Below are 20,684 nucleotides of genomic sequence, written 5' to 3'. Positions count from 1 at the left end.
ATATGCACATCATTGGAGCCCACCTATAATCTCTTATGAACTAAAACAGAAAACAACCAAGAGAAAGCATCTCTCCTTCGAAATAGCTTAAAGGGGTACTCCGCTGCTCAGCGCTTGGAACAAATTGTTCCGAACGCTGAAACCGGCGCCCGGAGCTTGTGACATCACACCCCGCCCCCTCAGTGCAAGTCTATGGGAGGGGGCGTGACAGCTGTCACGCCCCCTCCCATAGACTTGCATTGAGGGGGCGGGGCATGATGTCATGAGGGGCGTGGCTATGATGTCACGAGCTCCTGGCGCCGATTCCAGCATTTGGAACAGTTTGGAACAGCGGAGTACCCCTTTAATATAGGGCTACATTTCCCTAGATGTGGCTTCTTTTAATGCATAGCAGCATATGTTACGCCGAGCGCTCCGGGTCCCTGCTCCTCCCCGAAGCGCTCGCGGCGTTTCTCTCCCTGCAGCGCCCCGGTCAGACCCGCTGACCGGGAGCGCTGCACTGACATGGCCGGCGGGGATGCGATTCGCATAGCGGGACGCGCCCGCAGTCAGCGAGGTTGAGCCGTTGCTAGTGGATACGACCTGGTTGCTACCGCCGCAGCAAGACCATCCCGCTTTGCGGCGGGCTCTGGTGAATACCAGTAGCATCTTAGAACCGGTCCACCGGCACGGTCCACGCCAATCCCTCGCTTACACAGAGGATCCACAACCAGCTAGCCGAATCGTGACAGTAGATCCGGCCATGGATCCCGCTGACGTGCCACTGCCAAGTATCGCTGATATATCCACGCTGGTCGCCCAGCAATCCCGACTGATCGCCCAACAAGAAAACCAGTTGTCGTACTTGACCACCATGACACAGCAACTTCAGTCACAGCTTTAGCAACTTCAGCCACAGCTACAGCATCTTCAGTCACAGCTACAGCAGCTGCAACAGCAACAACCTTCTCCTCTGCCGGCTCCTGCACCTCTTCCGCAGCGAGCGGCCGCTCCTAACCCCCGCTTGTACTCTCGCTTCCGAATTATCTTGGAACAACGAGGCTCTCTGCGCGACCTTTAAAAAAGGCCTATCCAGTAACATCAAAGATGTGCTGGCCGCACGAGAGATTCCTGCCAACCTGCATGAACTTATCCATTTGGCCACCCGCATTGACATGCGTTTTTCGGAAAGACACCAGGAACTCTGCCAGGAAAAAGACCTTAATCCCTGGGCACCTCTCTCTCGGTATTCCTTGCAATCTACCCCTGTGCCTCCCGCCGAGGAGCCTATGCAAGTAGATCGGTTTCGCCTGACTATTGAAGAGAGGTCTCGCCGTAGGGATAAAAATCTATGTCTGTACTGCGCTAGTACCGAACATTTCTTGGTGAATTGCCCTATTCATCCCCCACGTCTGGAAAATGCACGCACGCAACCTGCTCATGTGGGCCTGGCGTCTCTGGGTACGGAGTCTGCTTCTCCATCTCTCTCTGTGCCCGTACGGATTTCTCCTTCTGCCAACTCCTCCTTCTCTGCTGTGGCCGTCTTGGACTCTGGTTCTTCTGGAAATTTTATTCTGGCCTCTTTGCTTGATACGTACTGCATCCCGGTGACCCGTCTCATCAAGCCGCTCTATATTTCTTCGGTCAACGGGGTCAAGCTGCATTGCACTGTGCGTTATCGCACAGTGCCCCTGCTTATGAACATTGGACCGCATCTCGAGGAAATAGAATTTTTGGTTTTGCCCGGCTGTACCTCTGAAATCCTCCTCGGTCTGCCATGGCTCCAGCACCATTCTCCCACCCTTGACTGGACCACTGGGGAGATCAAGAATTGGGGTCCTGCTTGCCGCAAGGAGTGACTCACGTCTACTCCCAGCCCCGTCTGTCGGGCCTCAGTGTCCCCTCCTGTGCCTGGTCTCCCCAAGGCCTGTCAGGACTGTGCCGTGCCCCCTCATAGTCCCCGTCCTGGTGACACTCTGCCCCGTGTCAAGCCTCACCCTCTGCCCCCCCTCCCCATTCCCACTCCTTCTGGACTGTCTGCCATGCATGGGCATACCCAGGACTTCGCTGTCCCCCGGAGGGAGACTCTACAGTCGCTCCCGATGTCCTCGTCCTTTGTGGAGCGACATCCCGACAAAAAGAGGGGGAGACCTAAGGGGGGGGGTACTGTTACGCCGAGCGCTCCGGGTCCCTGCTCCTCCCCGAAGCGCTCGCGGCGTTTCTCTCCCTGCAGCGCCCCGGTCAGACCCGCTGACCGGGAGCGCTGCACTGACATGGCCGGCGGGGATGCGATTCGCATCCCAGGTCACTTACCTGTCCCGGTCCCCGGCTGTCATGCTCTGGCGCGCGCGGCTCCGCTCACTAGGGCGCGCGTGCCAGCGCTCTGAGATTTAAAGGGCCAGTGCACCAATGATGGTGCCTGGCCCAATCACCCTGATTAGCTGCACCTGTTCCTTGCCCTACTTATACCTCACTTCCCCTGCACTCCCTTGCCGAATCTTGTTGCCTTAGTGCCTTGAGAAAGCTATTACTGTGTTTGTCCATACTGTGTTCCTGACCTCCTGCTATTGCCATATTGACTACGAACCTTGCCGCCTGCCCCGACCTTCTGCTACGTCTGACCTTGTCTCTGCCTAGTCCTTCTGTCCCACGCCTTCTCAGCAGTCAGCGAGGTTGAGCCGTTGCTAGTGGATACGACCTGGTTGCTACCGCCGCAGCAAGACCATCCCGCTTTGCGGCGGGCTCTGGTGAATACCAGTAGCATCTTAGAACCGGTCCACCGGCACGGTCCACGCCAATCCCTCGCTGACACAGAGGATCCACAACCAGCTAGCCGAATCGTGACAGTAGATCCGGCCATGGATCCCGCTGACGTGCCGCTGCCAAGTATCGCTGATATATCCACGCTGGTCGCCCAGCAATCCCGACTGATCGCCCAACAAGAAAACCAGTTGTCGTACTTGACCACCATGACACAGCAACTGCAGTCACAGCTTCAGCAACTTCAGCCACAGCTACAGCAACTTCAGTCACAGCTACAGCAGCTGCAACAGCAACAACCTTCTCCTCTGCCGGCTCCTGCACCTCCTCCGCAGCGAGCGGCCGCTCCTAACCTCCGCTTGTCCCTGCCGGACAAATTTGATGGGGACTCTAGACTCTGCCGTGGTTTTCTGTCACAATGTTCCCTACATTTGGAGATGTTGTCGGACCAATTTCCTACAGAACGGTCGAAGGTGGCTTTCGTGGTCAGTCTCCTGTCTGGGAAGGCTTTGTCTTGGGCCACACCGCTCTGGGACTGTGATGACCCTGTCACCGCCTCTGTACACTCCTTCTCTGAGGTTCGCAGTGTCTTCGAGGAACCAGCCCGAGCTTCTTCTGCCGAGACTGCCCTGCTGAACCTGGTCCAGGGTAATTCTTCAGTAGGCGAATACGCCATCCGATTTCGTACTCTCGCTTCCGAATTATCTTGGAACAACGAGGCTCTCTGCGCGACCTTTAAAAAAGGCCTATCCAGTAACATCAAAGATGTGCTGGCCGCACGAGAGATTCCTGCCAACCTGCATGAACTTATCCATTTGGCCACCCGCATTGACATGCGTTTTTCGGAAAGACACCAGGAACTCTGCCAGGAAAAAGACCTTAATCCCTGGGCACCTCTCTCTCGGTATTCCTTGCAATCTACCCCTGTGCCTCCCGCCGAGGAGCCTATGCAAGTAGATCGGTTTCGCCTGACTATTGAAGAGAGGTCTCGCCGTAGGGATAAAAATCTTTGTCTGTACTGCGCTAGTACCGAACATTTCTTGGTGAATTGCCCTATTCGTCCCCCACGTCTGGAAAATGCACGCACGCAACCTGCTCATGTGGGCCTGGCGTCTCTGGGTACGGAGTCTGCTTCTCCATCTCTCTCTGTGCCCGTACGGATTTCTCCTTCTGCCAACTCCTCCTTCTCTGCTGTGGCCGTCTTGGACTCTGGTTCTTCTGGAAATTTTATTCTGGCCTCTTTGCTTGATACGTACTGCATCCCGGTGACCCGTCTCATCAAGCCGCTCTATATTTCTTCGGTCAACGGGGTCAAGCTGCATTGCACTGTGCGTTATCGCACAGTGCCCCTGCTTATGAACATTGGACCGCATCTCGAGGAAATAGAATTTTTGGTTTTGCCCGGCTGTACCTCTGAAATCCTCCTCGGTCTGCCATGGCTCCAGCACCATTCTCCCACCCTTGACTGGACCACTGGGGAGATCAAGAATTGGGGTCCTGCTTGCCGCAAGGAGTGCCTCACGTCTACTCCCAGCCCCGTCTGTCAGGCCTCAGTGTCCCCTCCTGTGCCTGGTCTCCCCAAGGCCTGTCAGGACTGTGCCGTGCCCCCTCATAGTCCCCGTCCTGGTGGCACTCTGCCCCGTGTCAAGCCTCACCCTCTGCCCCCCTCCCCATTCCCACTCCTTCTGGACTGTCTGCCATGCATGGGCATACCCAGGACTTCGCTGTCCCCCGGAGGGAGACTCTACAGTCGCTCCCGATGTCCTCGTCCTTTGTGGAGCGACATCCCGACAAAAAGAGGGGGAGACCTAAGGGGGGGGGTACTGTTACGCCGAGCGCTCCGGGTCCCTGCTCCTCCCCGAAGCGCTCGCGGCGTTTCTCTCCCTGCAGCGCCCCGGTCAGACCCGCTGACCGGGAGCGCTGCACTGACATGGCCGGCGGGGATGCGATTCGCATCCCAGGTCACTTACCTGTCCCGGTCCCCGGCTGTCATGCTCTGGCGCGCGCGACTCCGCTCACTAGGGCGCGCGCGCGCCAGCGCTCTGAGATTTAAAGGGCCAGTGCACCAATGATGGTGCCTGGCCCAATCACCCTGATTAGCTGCACCTGTTCCTTGCCCTACTTATACCTCACTTCCCCTGCACTCCCTTGCCGGATCTTGTTGCCTTAGTGCCTTGAGAAAGCTATTACTGTGTTTGTCCATACTGTGTTCCTGACCTCCTGCTATTGCCATATTGACTACGAACCTTGCCGCCTGCCCCGACCTTCTGCTACGTCTGACCTTGTCTCTGCCTAGTCCTTCTGTCCCACGCCTTCTCAGCAGTCAGCGAGGTTGAGCCGTTGCTAGTGGATACGACCTGGTTGCTACCACCGCAGCAAGACCATCCCGCTTTGCGGCGGGCTCTGGTGAATACCAGTAGCATCTTAGAACCGGTCCACCGGCACGGTCCATGCCAATCCCTCGCTGACACAGAGGATCCACAACCAGCTAGCCGAATCGTGACAGCATATTACCACCTCTAGCAGAAATAATCTTTATATGCTTGTGCAGGCTTTTATTCATTTAATCATCAGTCAGATGTAAATGTATATAGACCAAGATGCCAGTGACTGTAGTAGTCAGCATCTGAAATTGTAATAGGTGTTTGAGGGGTTATCAGTGGCAGTGCCAAGTCAGTGATTAGCTGAGAGGGCAGCTCCAGTGGGATTGGCACATCAGAGAAACCAGGAAGAAATGGTGACCAGCAGGAAACCGGGTACATTAGCACGGCAGCTGCAGTTGCTTGGGAGTATAACTTATTTATGTACAATATTTTTCCCTGGACAACACCTTTAAGGAAAATGTATAAGTTTTATTTATTTTTTATGCAGCGGGTGTGGAAAGGCAAATGATGGTAAATAGTAGTCAGAGACAGGGACAAAAAAGTTAAGTTTAAGGACCAAGCACCCTTAAAGGGGTACTCCCGTGGAAAACTTTTTTTTTTTCTTTTAAATCAACTGGTGCCAGAAAGTTAAACAGATTTGTAAATCACTTCTATTAAATCTTAATCCTTCCTGTACTTTTTAGGGGCTGTATACTAAAGAGAAATCCAAAAAAGAAATGCATTTCCTCTGATGTCACGACCACAGTGCTCTCTGCTGACCTCTGCTGTCCATTTTAGGAACTGTCCAGAGCAGCATTAGTTTGCTATGGGGATTTTCTCCTGTTCTGGACAGTTCCTAAAAAGGACAGCAGAGGTCAGCAGAGAGCACTGTGGTCATTACATCAGAGGAAATGCATTTTTTGGGGGATTTCTCTTTAGTATACAGCCCCTAGAAAGTACTGGAAGGATTAAGATTTTTTAATAGAAGTGATTTACAAATCTGTTTAATTTTCTGGTACCAGTTGATTTAAAAAAATAAAGTTTTCCATTGGAATACCCCTTTAAGGACCAGGCCAATTTTATTTATGCGCTTTTGTTTTTTTTTTTCCTCCTTGCCCTCTAAAATCCACAACTCTTTTTATATTTCCATCCCTAAACACATATGAGGTCTTGATTTTTGCGTGACCAATTGTTCTTTGTAATGACGCCTCTCATTTTACCATTAAATGTACGGCGAACCCACTTCTTTTAGTGAAGAAATTTTAATGAAAACCACAATTTAGCTAATTTTGGAGGGTTTTGTCACACTGTACAAGTTACGGTAAAAATGACATGTGTTCTTTATTCTGTGGGTCAATACCATTAAAAGGATACCCATCTGTACTTACTTTTCTATTATTGTACTGCTTTTAAAAAATATTAAACTTTTTGTACAAAATCAGTACGTTTAAAATCGCCTTATTTTGACCACCTATAACTTTTTCATTTTTCCGTATTCACGGCTGTATGAGGGCTAATTTTTTGTGCCGTGTACTTTTTACCACATTTGCATATATGAAACTTTTAAATCACTTTTTATCTTTTTTTTTTTAAATAAAATGTGACAAAAAAGCAGCAATTTTGGCCTTTTTTTTTTTTTTTTTTTTTTTAATGCCGTTCACCGTATGGGATCATTAACATTATATTTTGATAGTTCGGACAATTTACATTTTTATTGAGGGAGGGGATTTTTCCAATTTTTTTTTCTTTTTTTTTTTACTGTCTTTTTTTTTTTTTTTACACTTTTGATGTCCCCATAGGGGACTATCTATAGCAATCATTTGATTGCCAATACTGTTCAGTGCTATGCATAGGGTATAGCACTGATCAGTGTTATGGGCGATCTTCTGCTCTGGTCTGCTCGATCTCAGACCAGAGCAATAGACCCCTGGAGATTGCCAGAGGCAGGTGAAGGGACCTCCGGCCGCCATTCTAGATGATCGGATGCCCGCGGCAATCCGATCATCAATTTATACTTGCGCATTGCCGCAGATGCCGTGATCTGTATTGATCACGGCATCTGAGGGGTAAATGGTGGACATCAGCGCAATCGGTGATGTCTGCCATTACCGGCGGGTCCCCAGCTGCTGATAACAGTCGGGACCTGCAGTGCATGATGCGAGCACCGCTCTGATGCTTGCGGTCATGTACAGGATATAAAAGTACGTCCTGGTGCGGGAAGTACCTCCGCACTAGGACGTACATTTATTTATGTGTTTGATAAGGGGTTAATCAGGGCTTCTCCTGGATATATTTTTTTTTTTTTAGCATAAAACATAAATAAACATTCATATTAAAGCACAAAATATTAAATAAATTCTGCTTGTCCAAGTGCTAACATACAAATTTTTCTTTATCTGGTGGCTTACTACCAGCTACCCAACAAAATAGTCATCAAATGGGTTACTTACACAGGTCAAAATGTTTCTTTTGAGACTGCATACCTTAGGGTTCTAAGGGCGCATGCACACTATAGAATTTCTCAGGAAAAATCTGCTCTGAAATTCCACTGGTAGCTACATATGACACGTACCTTGGAAAAATATTGCATTCCCGACCACCATTCTTGTTATAGTTCTTTGTACTTTGAAGTTTTTTTTTTCTTAATGCACAGTTCACTAAAATCATTCCTCTGTGCGTTCTTTGTCCCGTACATTGGTATTTATTTTATGTTAGTCATCATATGCATTTTTAGAGCCCCTGGGATGTCGCTGTTTTAGTTTTTGTATGTTTTTACTCCTTTTTAGTCCTTTACTTTTATGTATATTTGTGCTTCAATAAAATTTGATATTTTCATATTACTTCTTATTACTCCTTTCTATTTATTGGATTTCTTCTATTGGATAGGACAGAACAGGTGACCCGACAGATCTGATGTAATAGAAAATAGCTTTAAATATGAACTATTTTTTTTACACAGGTGGCTTTCAAAATGTACCTTGGGATTACCCCGTCAACAATTGGTGGTAATAATAATGGAAATGGATTTTCTCTTATATTGGATAAAAACCCACTGGTTGACTTTGTTGAAGAGCTTCCCACTGGCAGATCATCTTTGAGCTTCTGTAACCTTCTTCCTGGAGTCCTAAGAGGAGCACTGGAAATGGTACTTTATCACCCTTAATATTAATGTCCTAAGATATACCGTATGTCTCTGTATCACACAGATTATAAAGTAAACTGGTTAGCATTATTTGCTGGTTTGTTCATGATATCACAACCTAAACTTACATTGGGTTTAACTGGTGGGGAGTACCTTCACAGACCCTGTTTAGATGTTGTAGATCGGGACAGGCCAAGGTCTAGCTTTTGGGTCCTTGTGCAAAATCTACCTGGAGACAAGACCTTATCCACTGACATCCACACTATAGGTGAAGTTATCTTGCTTAATATGATCTAAATGTACCATAAAAGTTAAGAGCTCACCCAGTCTGAAAGCTGCGACCCCCAATAATCAGATTTAATCTATGGAAAAGCCTGACATCAATAGTTCACCACCAAAGGAAAAATGAAGCAATGACGCATTACACAATTTCCCCTTAAAACAACAGGCTGTCCATATAATGTAAAAGGACCTCACTCTATTCAAATGCCCTATGGTATTTGAAATTGGGTTTCCTGCCGTACGTTATATCTTTTACTTTGTAGGTGACTGGCTGGCTGAGTCCGCAAATAAGGACAGTGTTTAGGCGGGGATGGTGGTGACACGCTAAAATTCGATTTATTGATTTGATATTTACACTGGTATGGCTTTATCACATCTTGTTCATCAATATGATATTTCTATATAGGATATCTGGAAGGTTGATTATGATAATCCCTATTATAGTGTGGCTTGCATGATATATTTTAATTAAATCCATACACACTTTCCTTTGATTGTGTCCTGAGGAAGTGCTGGTGACTGAGATTTATCACCTGCATTGAAACACGTTGGGATAGGGACCAACATATTTCTTTGAGGATTTATGCACTTTGAGACCACGGGAGCAATTGTTTATTTTGTGACAAAATTGTTTATTTAGACATTTGGCAGGCATGTATATATACAACATCTTTTTACTATACTATTGATCACTTGGGAATCACTATTTGGTAGATTTTATATATGTATTTATTAAATCTAAGTTTTAACACGGCACCTTAGTCCTTTGGACATTTCTGTATATTGTTTCCTGCTATGACAAGCCTTTTAATATTATTGTGTGGCTTGGTCATGACAGGGTAAGGCTTGGGGAGATGTAGTTGACAGCTGCTATCAAACACCATATCTGATATTGTGAGGTAAAATTCTCTTTAGGATAGAATTATATGCAGTTATCGGCCGCACAGAAGTATGGGTGATGCACAAAACGAAATCCATGTGATTTACCTATACTAACCATACAGCCAAAAACCCTATTTTGAAACTGCAGCAATTCACCAACATGGTTGGAATTGCTGTTGAATTTCCAACCATGTCGCACAAACCACTATACAGGCACCATTAATGTAAGTGCATAATAAAGATGAGCATGAAAGTTCAATGACAGCCTTATCTTTTTACAGATTCATTTACCGGCTGATGTCACTTTTGTTCAAGACAGACTAAAGGGGGATGATGTCACTGAAATAGGAATAACATTCCTGAGAAAAACTGATGAAAGGAAATCAAAGAAGAATAAATGATCATACCTTTTTCAGTTGCCAAAAGACCATTTCCCTTATCTGTAAAGTACTTACCAAAAACTTTAAAACACAAGATTCATTTTTTGTCATTTTTTTTATTATTTGAATTAAATGGTATTTAGTTAAGAATTAAAATGTAATGGGCTTATTACTCATTATACATCTTAGTCTTGAATACATAAAAAAAATCATAACAATGTCATAAAAAAAATCACATTTGCAATTATATTTATATAGATGGTAAAGGATTCTATACTACATGTATCACCCAATTAAAAAGCTGAATAAATACATAGTGAAAATGAGCTTATGACAAGGTTAGATTAACCCTTAATATTTTTGTGCTCACTGCTGTTTTTGAGCCCCTAAAAGCCCCCTTTATAGCGCACAGCTAGTTCTCATTCTCTCCATTTCAGAGGGTAGAATCAGAGCTGAAACAACCTACAAAACCAAGAAGCCCCCTTGAATATATAAAAAATGAATTGGTACACCATAATATGCTAAATTGTAAACTTTATTATCAATACACAATTTTAAGTAGTACAGAACAGCCCATTAGTTCCCATCCCATAAAAACATATATCACATGACAAGACAGGTTAAAAACAGATGGTGGGGGAACATCAATGAGTATCTAAAGACAATAGTCTATCCTTGGTGTCTGAATTGACACATAACTGCACTTGCAGAATATACAAATGTATCCAGACTTGTTAGCTATAAGGACCAATGGCTACAATCATAACTAAATGTACAGAGTAATCTGCTCCCTTCTCAGGGGGTAGCGTCCATCACTCCCGGATGAAGCAGAGCGAAATGCGTTGGAGTGTGAGGTGGGGGAACACTGTATTAATATAGTTGTGGCATATGTGTAGCCATATAACGCTACCCCCTGAGAAGGGAGCAGATTACTCTGTACATTTAGTTATGATTGTAGCCATTGGTCCTTATAGCTAACAAGTCTGGATACATTTGTATATTCTGCAAGTGCAGTTATGTGTCAAATCAGACACTAAGAATAGACTATTGTCTTTAGATACTCATTGGTGTTCCCCCACCATCTGTTTTTAACCTGTCTTGTCATGTGATATGTTTTTTTTGGGATGGGAACTAATGGGCTGTTTTGTACTACTTAAAATTGTGTATTGATAATAAAGTTTACAATTTTGCATATTATGGTGTACCAATGCATTTTTTATATATTCAAGGGGGCTTCTTGGTTTTGTAGGTTGTTTATGAATTGATTTATACCCCCTTATGTTTTAGGTGACATAAGAAACTTATGTGTGGTCATTTATGTAGGTTGTAGAATCAGAGCTGAGCTGTTTGCCAGTAGTACACACACAGGACTTCCTCCCTTAGTTGTCTGTCCATGACAGCACAACACCCAGTCCTTATTGCTATGCCATAGGGTTAGAGAACTGAACAGTCTGACTGCGCACAGGGGGTTGATTTACACAGTACACTACTAGATAGCATAATGAGCAGAGAAGGGGTACTGATGCAATGGGTTTGCATGGGGCTAGAAATGAAAAAACAGCAGCACCAGTGAATGGGTTGCACTGCCTTAACCATGCAGGGGTGTGGCTTAACCATGCAGGTGTGAGGACGCACCTGAGAGAGCTCTAGAGGTAGGCTACCGGCACTGAGAAATTAGCTCCCCGGATACTGTAGATTTCTGAGTGGATTTCACTCACCCTGTGTCCCTGGGCCCTTGTTTTCTTATTGACCCATGGCTGTATAGTCAGAGCCTAGAGATCGCATTGGATGTTATTCCCTAGCACCAAGTCAAATTGGTTGGTGCCCCAATTCCACTGCCGCTCCCTAACGCAATACCCAAATACTATACCATCACTGGTCTGTCCCCCCCAGGAGAATCATAAAGTTGTAGGACCTTAAGACCTTCTGCGGGAAGCGTGGAGTTAAGTTTGTACCCGATAAGGCTAGGATGCCTTTTTGGCGTAAAAGCAACCTGAATGTGGCTAACCACATGAATCAGAGGAGCAAGGCCGTGGAGACATCCCGGCGCAGGGGAATCCTGGGAGAGGCGGAGTTAGCTGACCATCCAAACTCAGGAGACACTGAGAGAGCCGGTCTTGGGTGATCTCGCGATGTACCGACATGGACAGTTTCCTTCGGCCGGTTCGTGGAGGTGGAGAGGCAACGGGACCGACGGCATCAGTGGAACATGGGAATGGAGAACTGGCGACCACTCCAGAGATGCTGAGCCAGAGTCAAGGAAGACAGGGAGTGGATGAACTCCCTGCAGGTGACACAAAGGGGACAGATGAAGCTATGGTGGTGGCACAGGGGGAACAGGAGGAGGAGATGCAGCAAGACTCCAGCTATAATGGTATATCACATATGAAAGCAGAGGCTTTACAGGAGAGGAGAGTTGAGAGGGATCCACAAGTGAGAGCATAAGAAGGTGAACACCCAGATTTTCATTTGCTATTAACTTTGATTCAAGCTCTCCCCTCAAAAAACGACCTAGACTTTGGGGTAAACCGCATCGAGCAAACTCAACGTCAAGCAGTGGCGGAGATTTAGGCAGACATTGAACAGCTGAATGCTCGTATTACTGTAACAGAAAATGCAAACGCCACAAATAATGTAAGATTAGATATAGTAGAAACAAGAGTAAATAAGGTGTCCGAGCAGTTACAGAATCTGTCACTAACACTAGATGATCAAGAAAATTGAGGGAGGAGAAACAATGAAAGAATAAAGGGTCTCCCAGAAACACAACAAGATGATTTATGTAGAAGAGTAACAGAGATCTTCAATAGTATAACTAATCGCCCAACGGATGCTACCTATGTGATCGATAGAGTACAGAGTGTACGTAGAGTGTCACGCTTTGGAAATCGAGACCCAAATCATCACAGAGACGTGTTATGTTGTTTATATTATTTCTCCGATAAAGACTCAATTATGTGAGTTGCAAGGCAGTCCGAAACAATACAATTTGAAGGAGCTCAGATCCGGATTTTTTCGGACTTCTCAGTTTGGACTTTACAGATGAGGCATATCTTATATCCCATTAGAGAAAATCAAAGAAGTTGGAGTGCGTTATAGAAGGGGTCATCCGTTTCATCTTATTGTAAAAAGAGAATCAGAGATGTTCTTCATGCATAGATATGAGGATTAAGTGACTTGTTTGCATTTTTGCAGACCCCCCGATAGAAGTTCAAAATTGGTTGGACTGGGAATTCATGGCCCGAAAATAAAGGGCTGTGAAAGGGGGAAATGTCATTGCTTGGTTTAGTGTCTGAGAAAGGAGTGGGGATTTCAGATTATTGCAATTCATTTAATTATTTATTTTTCCTTCTCTGAGATACGGATATAGTAAAGATAAGATTTAAGAGTATATTGCATATAGGAGTGTACATTTTGAAATAAAGTAGGTGTAAGGTGCCGGATCTAACCTACCTGGAGTCTCTCATAATGACTCTCTACACCCCCCAAAAGTTTTTTTTTTCCCTATTTATTGTCTCCCTGCACCAGTGTTTCTTTCTTTTCTCTCTTCTTTCTCCTCTCTATTCCTCTCCGCCCTTACCTGCCCTCGGGCCCTTCCCCATAACTGAACTGCTTTCTTTAGCTGGTAGAGGACTCTTACAATACAGGAATTTTGGTGCACTACTGTGGTAGATGTATACAATGACATTGGCTATCCCTCAACACTGATGTTAAAATTGAGACATTCGCCAGTATATATCCTTAGATGAAGGACATACCAGAGCCCGCACACCAATGTCAAGGTTTCTCAAGTGGCACGGGGCCTATCACTAACCTACCTGTGCGTGATAAGCAAAAACCAGGGACAAGTGGGCAATTACAGCAGCATTGCTCCCAGTTACCTCCAGTGTGACTGGGCACACATACAATGGGAGGAGGGAGGCAGACTACAAGCCCCACCTAAGTTGGCTGATATGTGTGCCGGCCTCACAGGTGAACCTTAATGCTGCCTTAAAGGGGTACTCCACCCCTAGACATATGATCCACTGTCCAAAGGATAGGGGATAAGATGTCTGATCGTGAGGGTCCCGCCGATGGGGACCCCCACAATATAGTATGCAGCACCTACCGTATCTGCTTCTGGAAGCTCTGAAGGTTCTGGCTCCCGACCACGGGGACGGAAGATCGTGACGTCACGACTCCACCCCCCGTGTGACGTCAGGCCCCACCCCCTCAATGCCAGTCTATGGGAGGGGGCGTGGATAGGGGATAAGATGTCTAGGGGTGGAGTACCCCTTTAATAGTGATCAAGGCACATTAAATGTGGAGTTTATACACCTCCAAGTTTAAGATTTAAACAACAACAAAGACGTGGTCTCAAATGTCAGGAGTTGCTCAACCCCAAATGCAGTTGTGCATATATACTGGGGGAGCAGATCCTGCCCTTGTGGTCTGTTGCTGAGGGTGATCCCCAGCATAAAAATGCATACAATGGGGGATGCCTGCAACAGACTACAAGTGCCACAATAGAATCCTACACCAGATAGACAGTGTGGATGTGTAACAATTAGAACAATACAATACAGGAATTTAGGTGCACTACTGTGGTAGATGTATACAATGACATTGGCTATCCCTCAACACTGATGTTAAAATTGAGACATTTGCCAGTATATCCTTAGATGAAGGACATACCAGAGCCCGCACACCAACGCCAAGGTTTCTCAAGTGGCACGGGACCTAACAGAGGACTCTTTCATAAAACATACAAAAATGCCTTCTAAGAATGAAAGATTGCTGAAAGTGGGGTCATTGAACATTGAGGGATTACATGACATGGGTAAGAGATCCATTCTGGCGACAGTGTTGAAAAGAGAACTGGTTGACGTGGAAATTTTACTAGAGACCCATTACATGCAGCATCATAAATTTAGTTTAACCACTAGACATTTACCCAGGGCATATCATAGTTTTACACCGATTGCAAGAGCCAAGGGTACAAGTATACTGATCGCACAAAGCACACCCTGGGTGTGCAGATAGCTATATAGATGATGCAGGGAGAGTTGTTTTTGTGAAAGGAGGTATTGTATCACAGAAGATAACACTAGCCTCTGTCCATCTACCAAACACAAAACAAAGTGTAGCTCTAAAAGAAATTTTGGATTTATTAGAAAAGTTTACAGAATGAGTTCTAATTTTGGGAGGATATTTAAATGTTATTATGGATCCTCTAGTAGATACGTCAAAAGGGATCTTACATATGAGTACTGCAGCGATTAGGAGATGTAGAAAAGAGCTTCATGATGACCAATTATTGGACGCCAGGCGTATTCCACATCCAGATGATAAAGATTTCTCTTTCTACTCAGCAGCCCATGACTCTTTTTCTAGAATAAATTTTTTCTTTTTAAAACCGTGGGATGTGGAGCTGCTCCAGGCGTCAATGATTGATAATATTTTTTTCTTAGACCATTCTCTCATTAAAATGGAGATTGTTGCCTTTGCTAGCCCCACGGTGATGGAATTGGAGTTTAAACACGTCATTGCTGGAAGACAAGATAATGACCTTAAAAATAGCTGCTAGAATATTTTGCTAAAAATGACACAGAAGAGATAACGCCAGGCAATATATGAGAAGCACATAAATGCTTCGCGAGAAGGATTTTAATAAAGCACGGCTCGTGGATTAAGAGGGAAAGAACACAGAAATTGAACAAACTATTAGAAGAACTAAGGGTGTTAGAAACACAGCATAAAAGACTAGATGACCCCAATTTAAAGTGCAACAGAAAAGGGAAGAACTTATTACTAGACGAAGCAAAACAAATTGAAACTGCAAGAGGCGTACGTACGAGTACAATAATAAAATAGGGAGTGTGCTTGAGTGCAAAGGCACAAAAAATTTGTTCTACCAAAGATACATAAAAAAAACAGATACAACGTATTGTCCCTCTAAGATTGCTGAGACTTTTAGAAAATTTTATGAAGACCTATACAATGTAGATAAACACAATCCTGCAATCCTGTGTAAGAAGTTTAGAGAGAAGGTTAAAACCTACATTGCAGAATCAGGTTTGCTTAAGCTGGACTATGCATAGGCGGAGGCACTGGAGAAGGAAATAACCCTAGAGGAGCTTGAAACCTCAATAAAGACAACTTCAGTTAGAAAGGCTCCAGGTCCTGATGGATTCATACTAGGGTATTATAGATTATTATAGGAGATCTTGGCCTCCTATTTTCTAAAAGCAGTTACTGCAGTTGCCCAAGGGGTACCTCTGCCTAGAGATGCAAGTAGAGCAACAATAGTGGTGATCCCCAAGGAGGGGAAAGACATAGCTCAGTGTGCAAGCTACAGGCCAATCTTGTTACTAAATGTAGATTTTAAATTGTTTGATAAGATTTTGGCCTGTAGATTGTCCTCAGTGGAGAAGGTAATACACATGGACCAAGTAGGCTTTATGGCCTCCAGAGGGGGAAAGGACTACACCTCTAGGGTTATAGACTTGATCCAGTTCACCCGGTCAAGAAAGATTCCATCAATACTGCTGTCAACAGATGCAGAGAAAGCTTTTGACCGGGTGAACTGGATCTATATGGCAGAAACACTAAGACACTTGGGGATACTGAACAAATTTTTAAATTGGATCCTGGAGCTATATAGATACCCCACAGCGAAAATCCAAGTAAATTGCATCTTATCAAGGGTGCCCTCTTTCACCCCTGATTTCATCCTGGTCCTAGAGTCTTTCTTATGTAGAATTAGAGTGAATTAGAGATCTGGGGGGGAATAACAGTACAGGGCTCATTGCATAAGTTAGCCGCGTGTGCGGACGATCTGTTATTTTCTATCAAAAAGCCGTTAATCACATTACCCACATTGATGAAAGAACTGGAAAGATATGCCCGTTTATCAATTTTTTTTTATAAATCATGAAAAATCAATAGCATTAAACATATCTCTGACGAAAGTAACAGTTGCCCACTTGCAGGGTTCTTTTAAATTTAACTGTGCCAAACAAGCGGTGAAACTGTTAGGAACTTGGATTCTGGCAGATTGGAAGGAGCGCTATCCGTTAAATTTTCTTCCTTTGATTAGGGAGAGAGATTTAGAGATGCAGATTTCACCTGAAGGATTGGCTAAGATACTCAAAATTGCACATTGTTCAGCTATCAGTACACTTGTTCAAGAAGCGAACTATAAAATAATTTCCCGTTGGTTTAGAGTCCCGAAAGGGAACTATGAAATACGAGGAAACAGTGAGGAAAGGTGCTGGCATTGTGGCAAATCAGAGGGGTCCTATCTTCATATATTCTGGCTGTGTGAGCCCATTGCGAAATTCTGGGGAAAAGTTCACAAGACCATCTGTGAGGTAACTAGGAAAGAAATAACAATGCCACCAGCATTCTTTTTATTACAACACAATGATTTACCACTGAGAAACTATAGATACTCCCCACTTAGCTCTTTTGTAAGGTCTGCTTAGGGGATGTATCCCCTTTTTCTGGAGACAGGGAAAGACTCCATCATTGTCTTTTTGGTGTGCAAGAGTGAATGATGCCATGTATTTGGAGAATTTGCGGCTGTCGAACAAGGACGCAGAAGTTATTTTCATGAGTACCTGCCGTGAATAGAAAAATTTCCAATCTACACCAGAGTATGAGGCAATGATGATCCTTATATGAAGGACATACCACTTGGGATACCTTGGCATTGGTGTGTGGGCTCAGGTATGTCCTTCATATAAGGATATACTGGCTAATGTCTCAATTTTAACATCAGTGTTGAGGGTTAGCCATATATCACTGTTTACATCTACCACAGTAGTGCACCTAAATGTATGTATTACTCTATATGTTACACATCCACTCCTTTCATCTGGTGTAGGATGCCATTGTTGCACTTGTAGTCTGCTGCAGGCATTCCCAATTGTATGCATTTTATGCTGGGGATTGCCCTTAGCAACAGACCACAAGGGCAGGATCTGCTCCCCCAGTATAAATGCACAACTGCATTTGGGGTTGAGCACCTCCTGCTTTTTGAGATCACTTTCTAGGCATTAAGGTTCACCTGTGAGGTCGGCAACACATTAGGTAACTTAGGTGGGGCTTATAGTCTGCCTCCCTCCTCCCATTGTACGTGCGCCCAGCCACATTGGAGGTAACCTGGGAGAAGGCTGTGAGTCAGACCTAATGCTGCTGTAATTACCCACTGGCCCCTGGTATTGCCTCTACGGCACAGGTAGGTTTAGTGTTAGGTCCCGTGCCACTTGAGATATAAGAATATACTGGTAAATGTCTCAATTTTAACAACAGTTTGAGGGTTAGCCATATGTCATTGTTTACATCTACCACAGTAGTGCACCTAAATTTATGTATTACTCTATATGTCACACATCCACACCTTTCATCTGGTGTATAGCAAAGAGAAAAGAAAAAAAGGCACACGCGCCCCTAGTGCGGTACTGTAAGATATTTGGCAAATGTAAAGACTTACACTTACCAAAGGATGTTGCGCTGAGGGCACAACACCATGTAGCGTATTGATAGACAAAGCTCTGTATGCAGCCCAGATCCTCCGGTCAGGTCCTCGCTCACCAGTTCGTAATAGCAGCAGAAATGGCAGAGATAAAAGTAGATCTTCATTGGGCGCAGTTACAGTTGAAGGAAGATGATGGTATTCGTAGGTTCACTTCATCAGATTTATTTAAAGCACAACAAACAACGCGTTTCTTGGGCACTTCATCAGGCAATGTGCATATACAAATGGCAAGAGACTAGGTTTAAATAGATAAGCCTTACGTTCCTTCTAAAGGTTACGTTCATCATGCTATTCAGAGTAAGTTACTAGACTCCAAACAGCTGTAGTAAAAGTTATAGTGGTGATACTGAAACAAACAAAATAAAAATAAATGTCCACAGTTTATTCATGCATAGGTAAAAACATTCACATGATATTCTTTATAAAAATGTATAAACTGCACACAGTATTCTCTTCATGATCTGTGAAGACAGTGTGTGTGTACAGCCGGGAGATGCGCTGATCAGCGCTGTAGTGGTAGTGAAAGTTATGAATGGGAGTGCTATGTATGCCGTAGCGTAGCTAATGATGGGCGGAGTCAGACGATTTGCAGTGTGAGCCCAGACCGATACAGTAAGTGTCGATGGAACAAAGATTAGATCTTCATGAGTAATAGGTGAGTCTAAGGATTAATTATAATTGTTAGTAACAAAGAATAGCTGAAAAGGATATGCGTTGCAAATCCTGTACTAGGTATCGTGCGCTGTTAGATTAGTAAAGCGCTATGTTAAATATCCTGCGCTACGGTAAGGCACTATATGGCAGTAGCGAAGCTAGTATGGGGCGGAGCTTAAGCAGTAGTATTATCAGGATGTTAGTATTAGGCATAAGACACACAGGATTTTGTTGAGCGCTACGCTGTTGGTAAGACACTATAGATAGATGAAAGCACTACATTTTAAGTGTACAATCAAGCGCTACATTGTAGTTAATAGATGGAGAGCTACAGTAATAAGTAGGTAAAAGGCTACATGGTGGTAGCGTAACCACCATGTAGCCTTTTACCTACTTAGAACATGACAGCCAGTCAGTGTATGCACTTCAGTAATACAGGTGTTTTTTCCAATAAAATGCCCATTCTGATTGGTCAGTTCTTCTAGCCATTGACATGTTTCACAGATCAATACTGTCTGTAGCATTGTATGTTGAGTCTGGTTTCAAGTTACAATGGTCCAGAAAAGACCATTGTATGTTGAAATTATTGTATGTAGGAGGCCATTGTAGGTTGAGGGATCACTGTATATTGGTGTCCTAGGAGGATTTAAAAAAATGGTAGGACCCACCAGTGGCATTGCTAGGCCCTGTCTACAAAGATTTTGCCCCCCCCCCCCTCTTTAAAAAAAAAAAAATAAATAATAATGTTCTATATGTATAATAATTTACCTCTCAGGAAGGTGATGGGTTTCAGGATAACTAGCAGCACTGACTCCTCTGACTCAGTACCACAACAATAGATGCAGTTTTTTTTATATTAAAGGGAACCTCTCATCTGTTTGTGCTGCCCAATTTGTAGGCAGCATAAAACAAGAGCAGGGAGCGTTATCTTGCCACACTATGATTTACTTTGTTACTCTCAGGACCCCAATGACTACCAATCCAGTTTCTAGCAGCATATTTAAACTATGATTTCTCTAAAACAATTTAGCGTTTCATCATAGGATCGTGCTCCCTGCACATGATTTATGCTGCCTGTGGTGTGGACAGCAAATTATAAGTGACAAGTTTCCTTTAAAGGAAATCTGTCATCAGAATCACCCGCACTAAACCTGTTACACAGGCTTGTAGTGCGGGTGATCCTGATTAAAACGCTTCTTACCTGGTTAAAAATGGTTCAGCGCTTCTTAAGATATCTATATTTTTAGTTTTCTGTTATTCCCTGGCTTGGGACTCAGTGGGAGGTGTTATCATCTGGGACTCGGCCACATGTCATTCTAGCTGGGCGGAGCTGAATATTCATGAACTTATCCTCGCGGCCCTCCCCACCAGACCTAGAAAAAGGAGTTAGACTACGAGGATAACTTTATGAATATTCATGAGCCGGGCGGCAGCTCCGCCCAGCTAGAATGACGTGTGGCCGAGTCCCAGATGATAACACCTCCCACTGAGTCCCAAGCCAGGGAATAACAGAAAACTAAAAATATAGATATCTTAAGAAGCGCTGAACCATTTTTAACCAGGTAAGGAGCGTTTTAATCAGGATCACCCGCACTACAAGCCTGTGTAACAGGTTTAGTGCGGGTGATTCTGATGACAGATTTCCTTTAAACTTTGCCCCCCCCCCCCACTGCCCCTCTTGTGCTGCCTTGCTTACACCCTAGGCTGCTGCATACCATGCC

General features: G+C 44.6%; 1 protein-coding gene across 14 annotated transcripts in view; it reads left to right on the top strand.

The window, feature by feature from the left end:
- The window catches only part of TRAPPC3L (trafficking protein particle complex subunit 3L), a 122,755-nt gene extending 112,839 nt beyond the window's left edge, over positions 1–9,916 (top strand). For all 14 annotated transcript variants that reach the window (XM_056566380.1, XM_056566378.1, XM_056566376.1 and 11 more), the window contains 2 exons: positions 8,062–8,247; positions 9,690–9,916. In XM_056566380.1, the coding sequence (XP_056422355.1) occupies positions 8,062–8,247; positions 9,690–9,809 (306 nt within the window). In that variant the 3' untranslated portion in view covers positions 9,810–9,916. The remainder of the gene's footprint in view (positions 1–8,061; positions 8,248–9,689) is intronic.
- The last annotated feature ends 10,768 nt before the right edge of the window (positions 9,917–20,684 follow it).

The sequence above is a fragment of the Hyla sarda genome, chromosome 3 (assembly GCF_029499605.1).
Source record: "Hyla sarda isolate aHylSar1 chromosome 3, aHylSar1.hap1, whole genome shotgun sequence".
Lineage (NCBI taxonomy): Eukaryota > Metazoa > Chordata > Amphibia > Anura > Hylidae > Hyla > Hyla sarda.
This window is presented reverse-complemented; position numbering and strand designations above follow the sequence as displayed.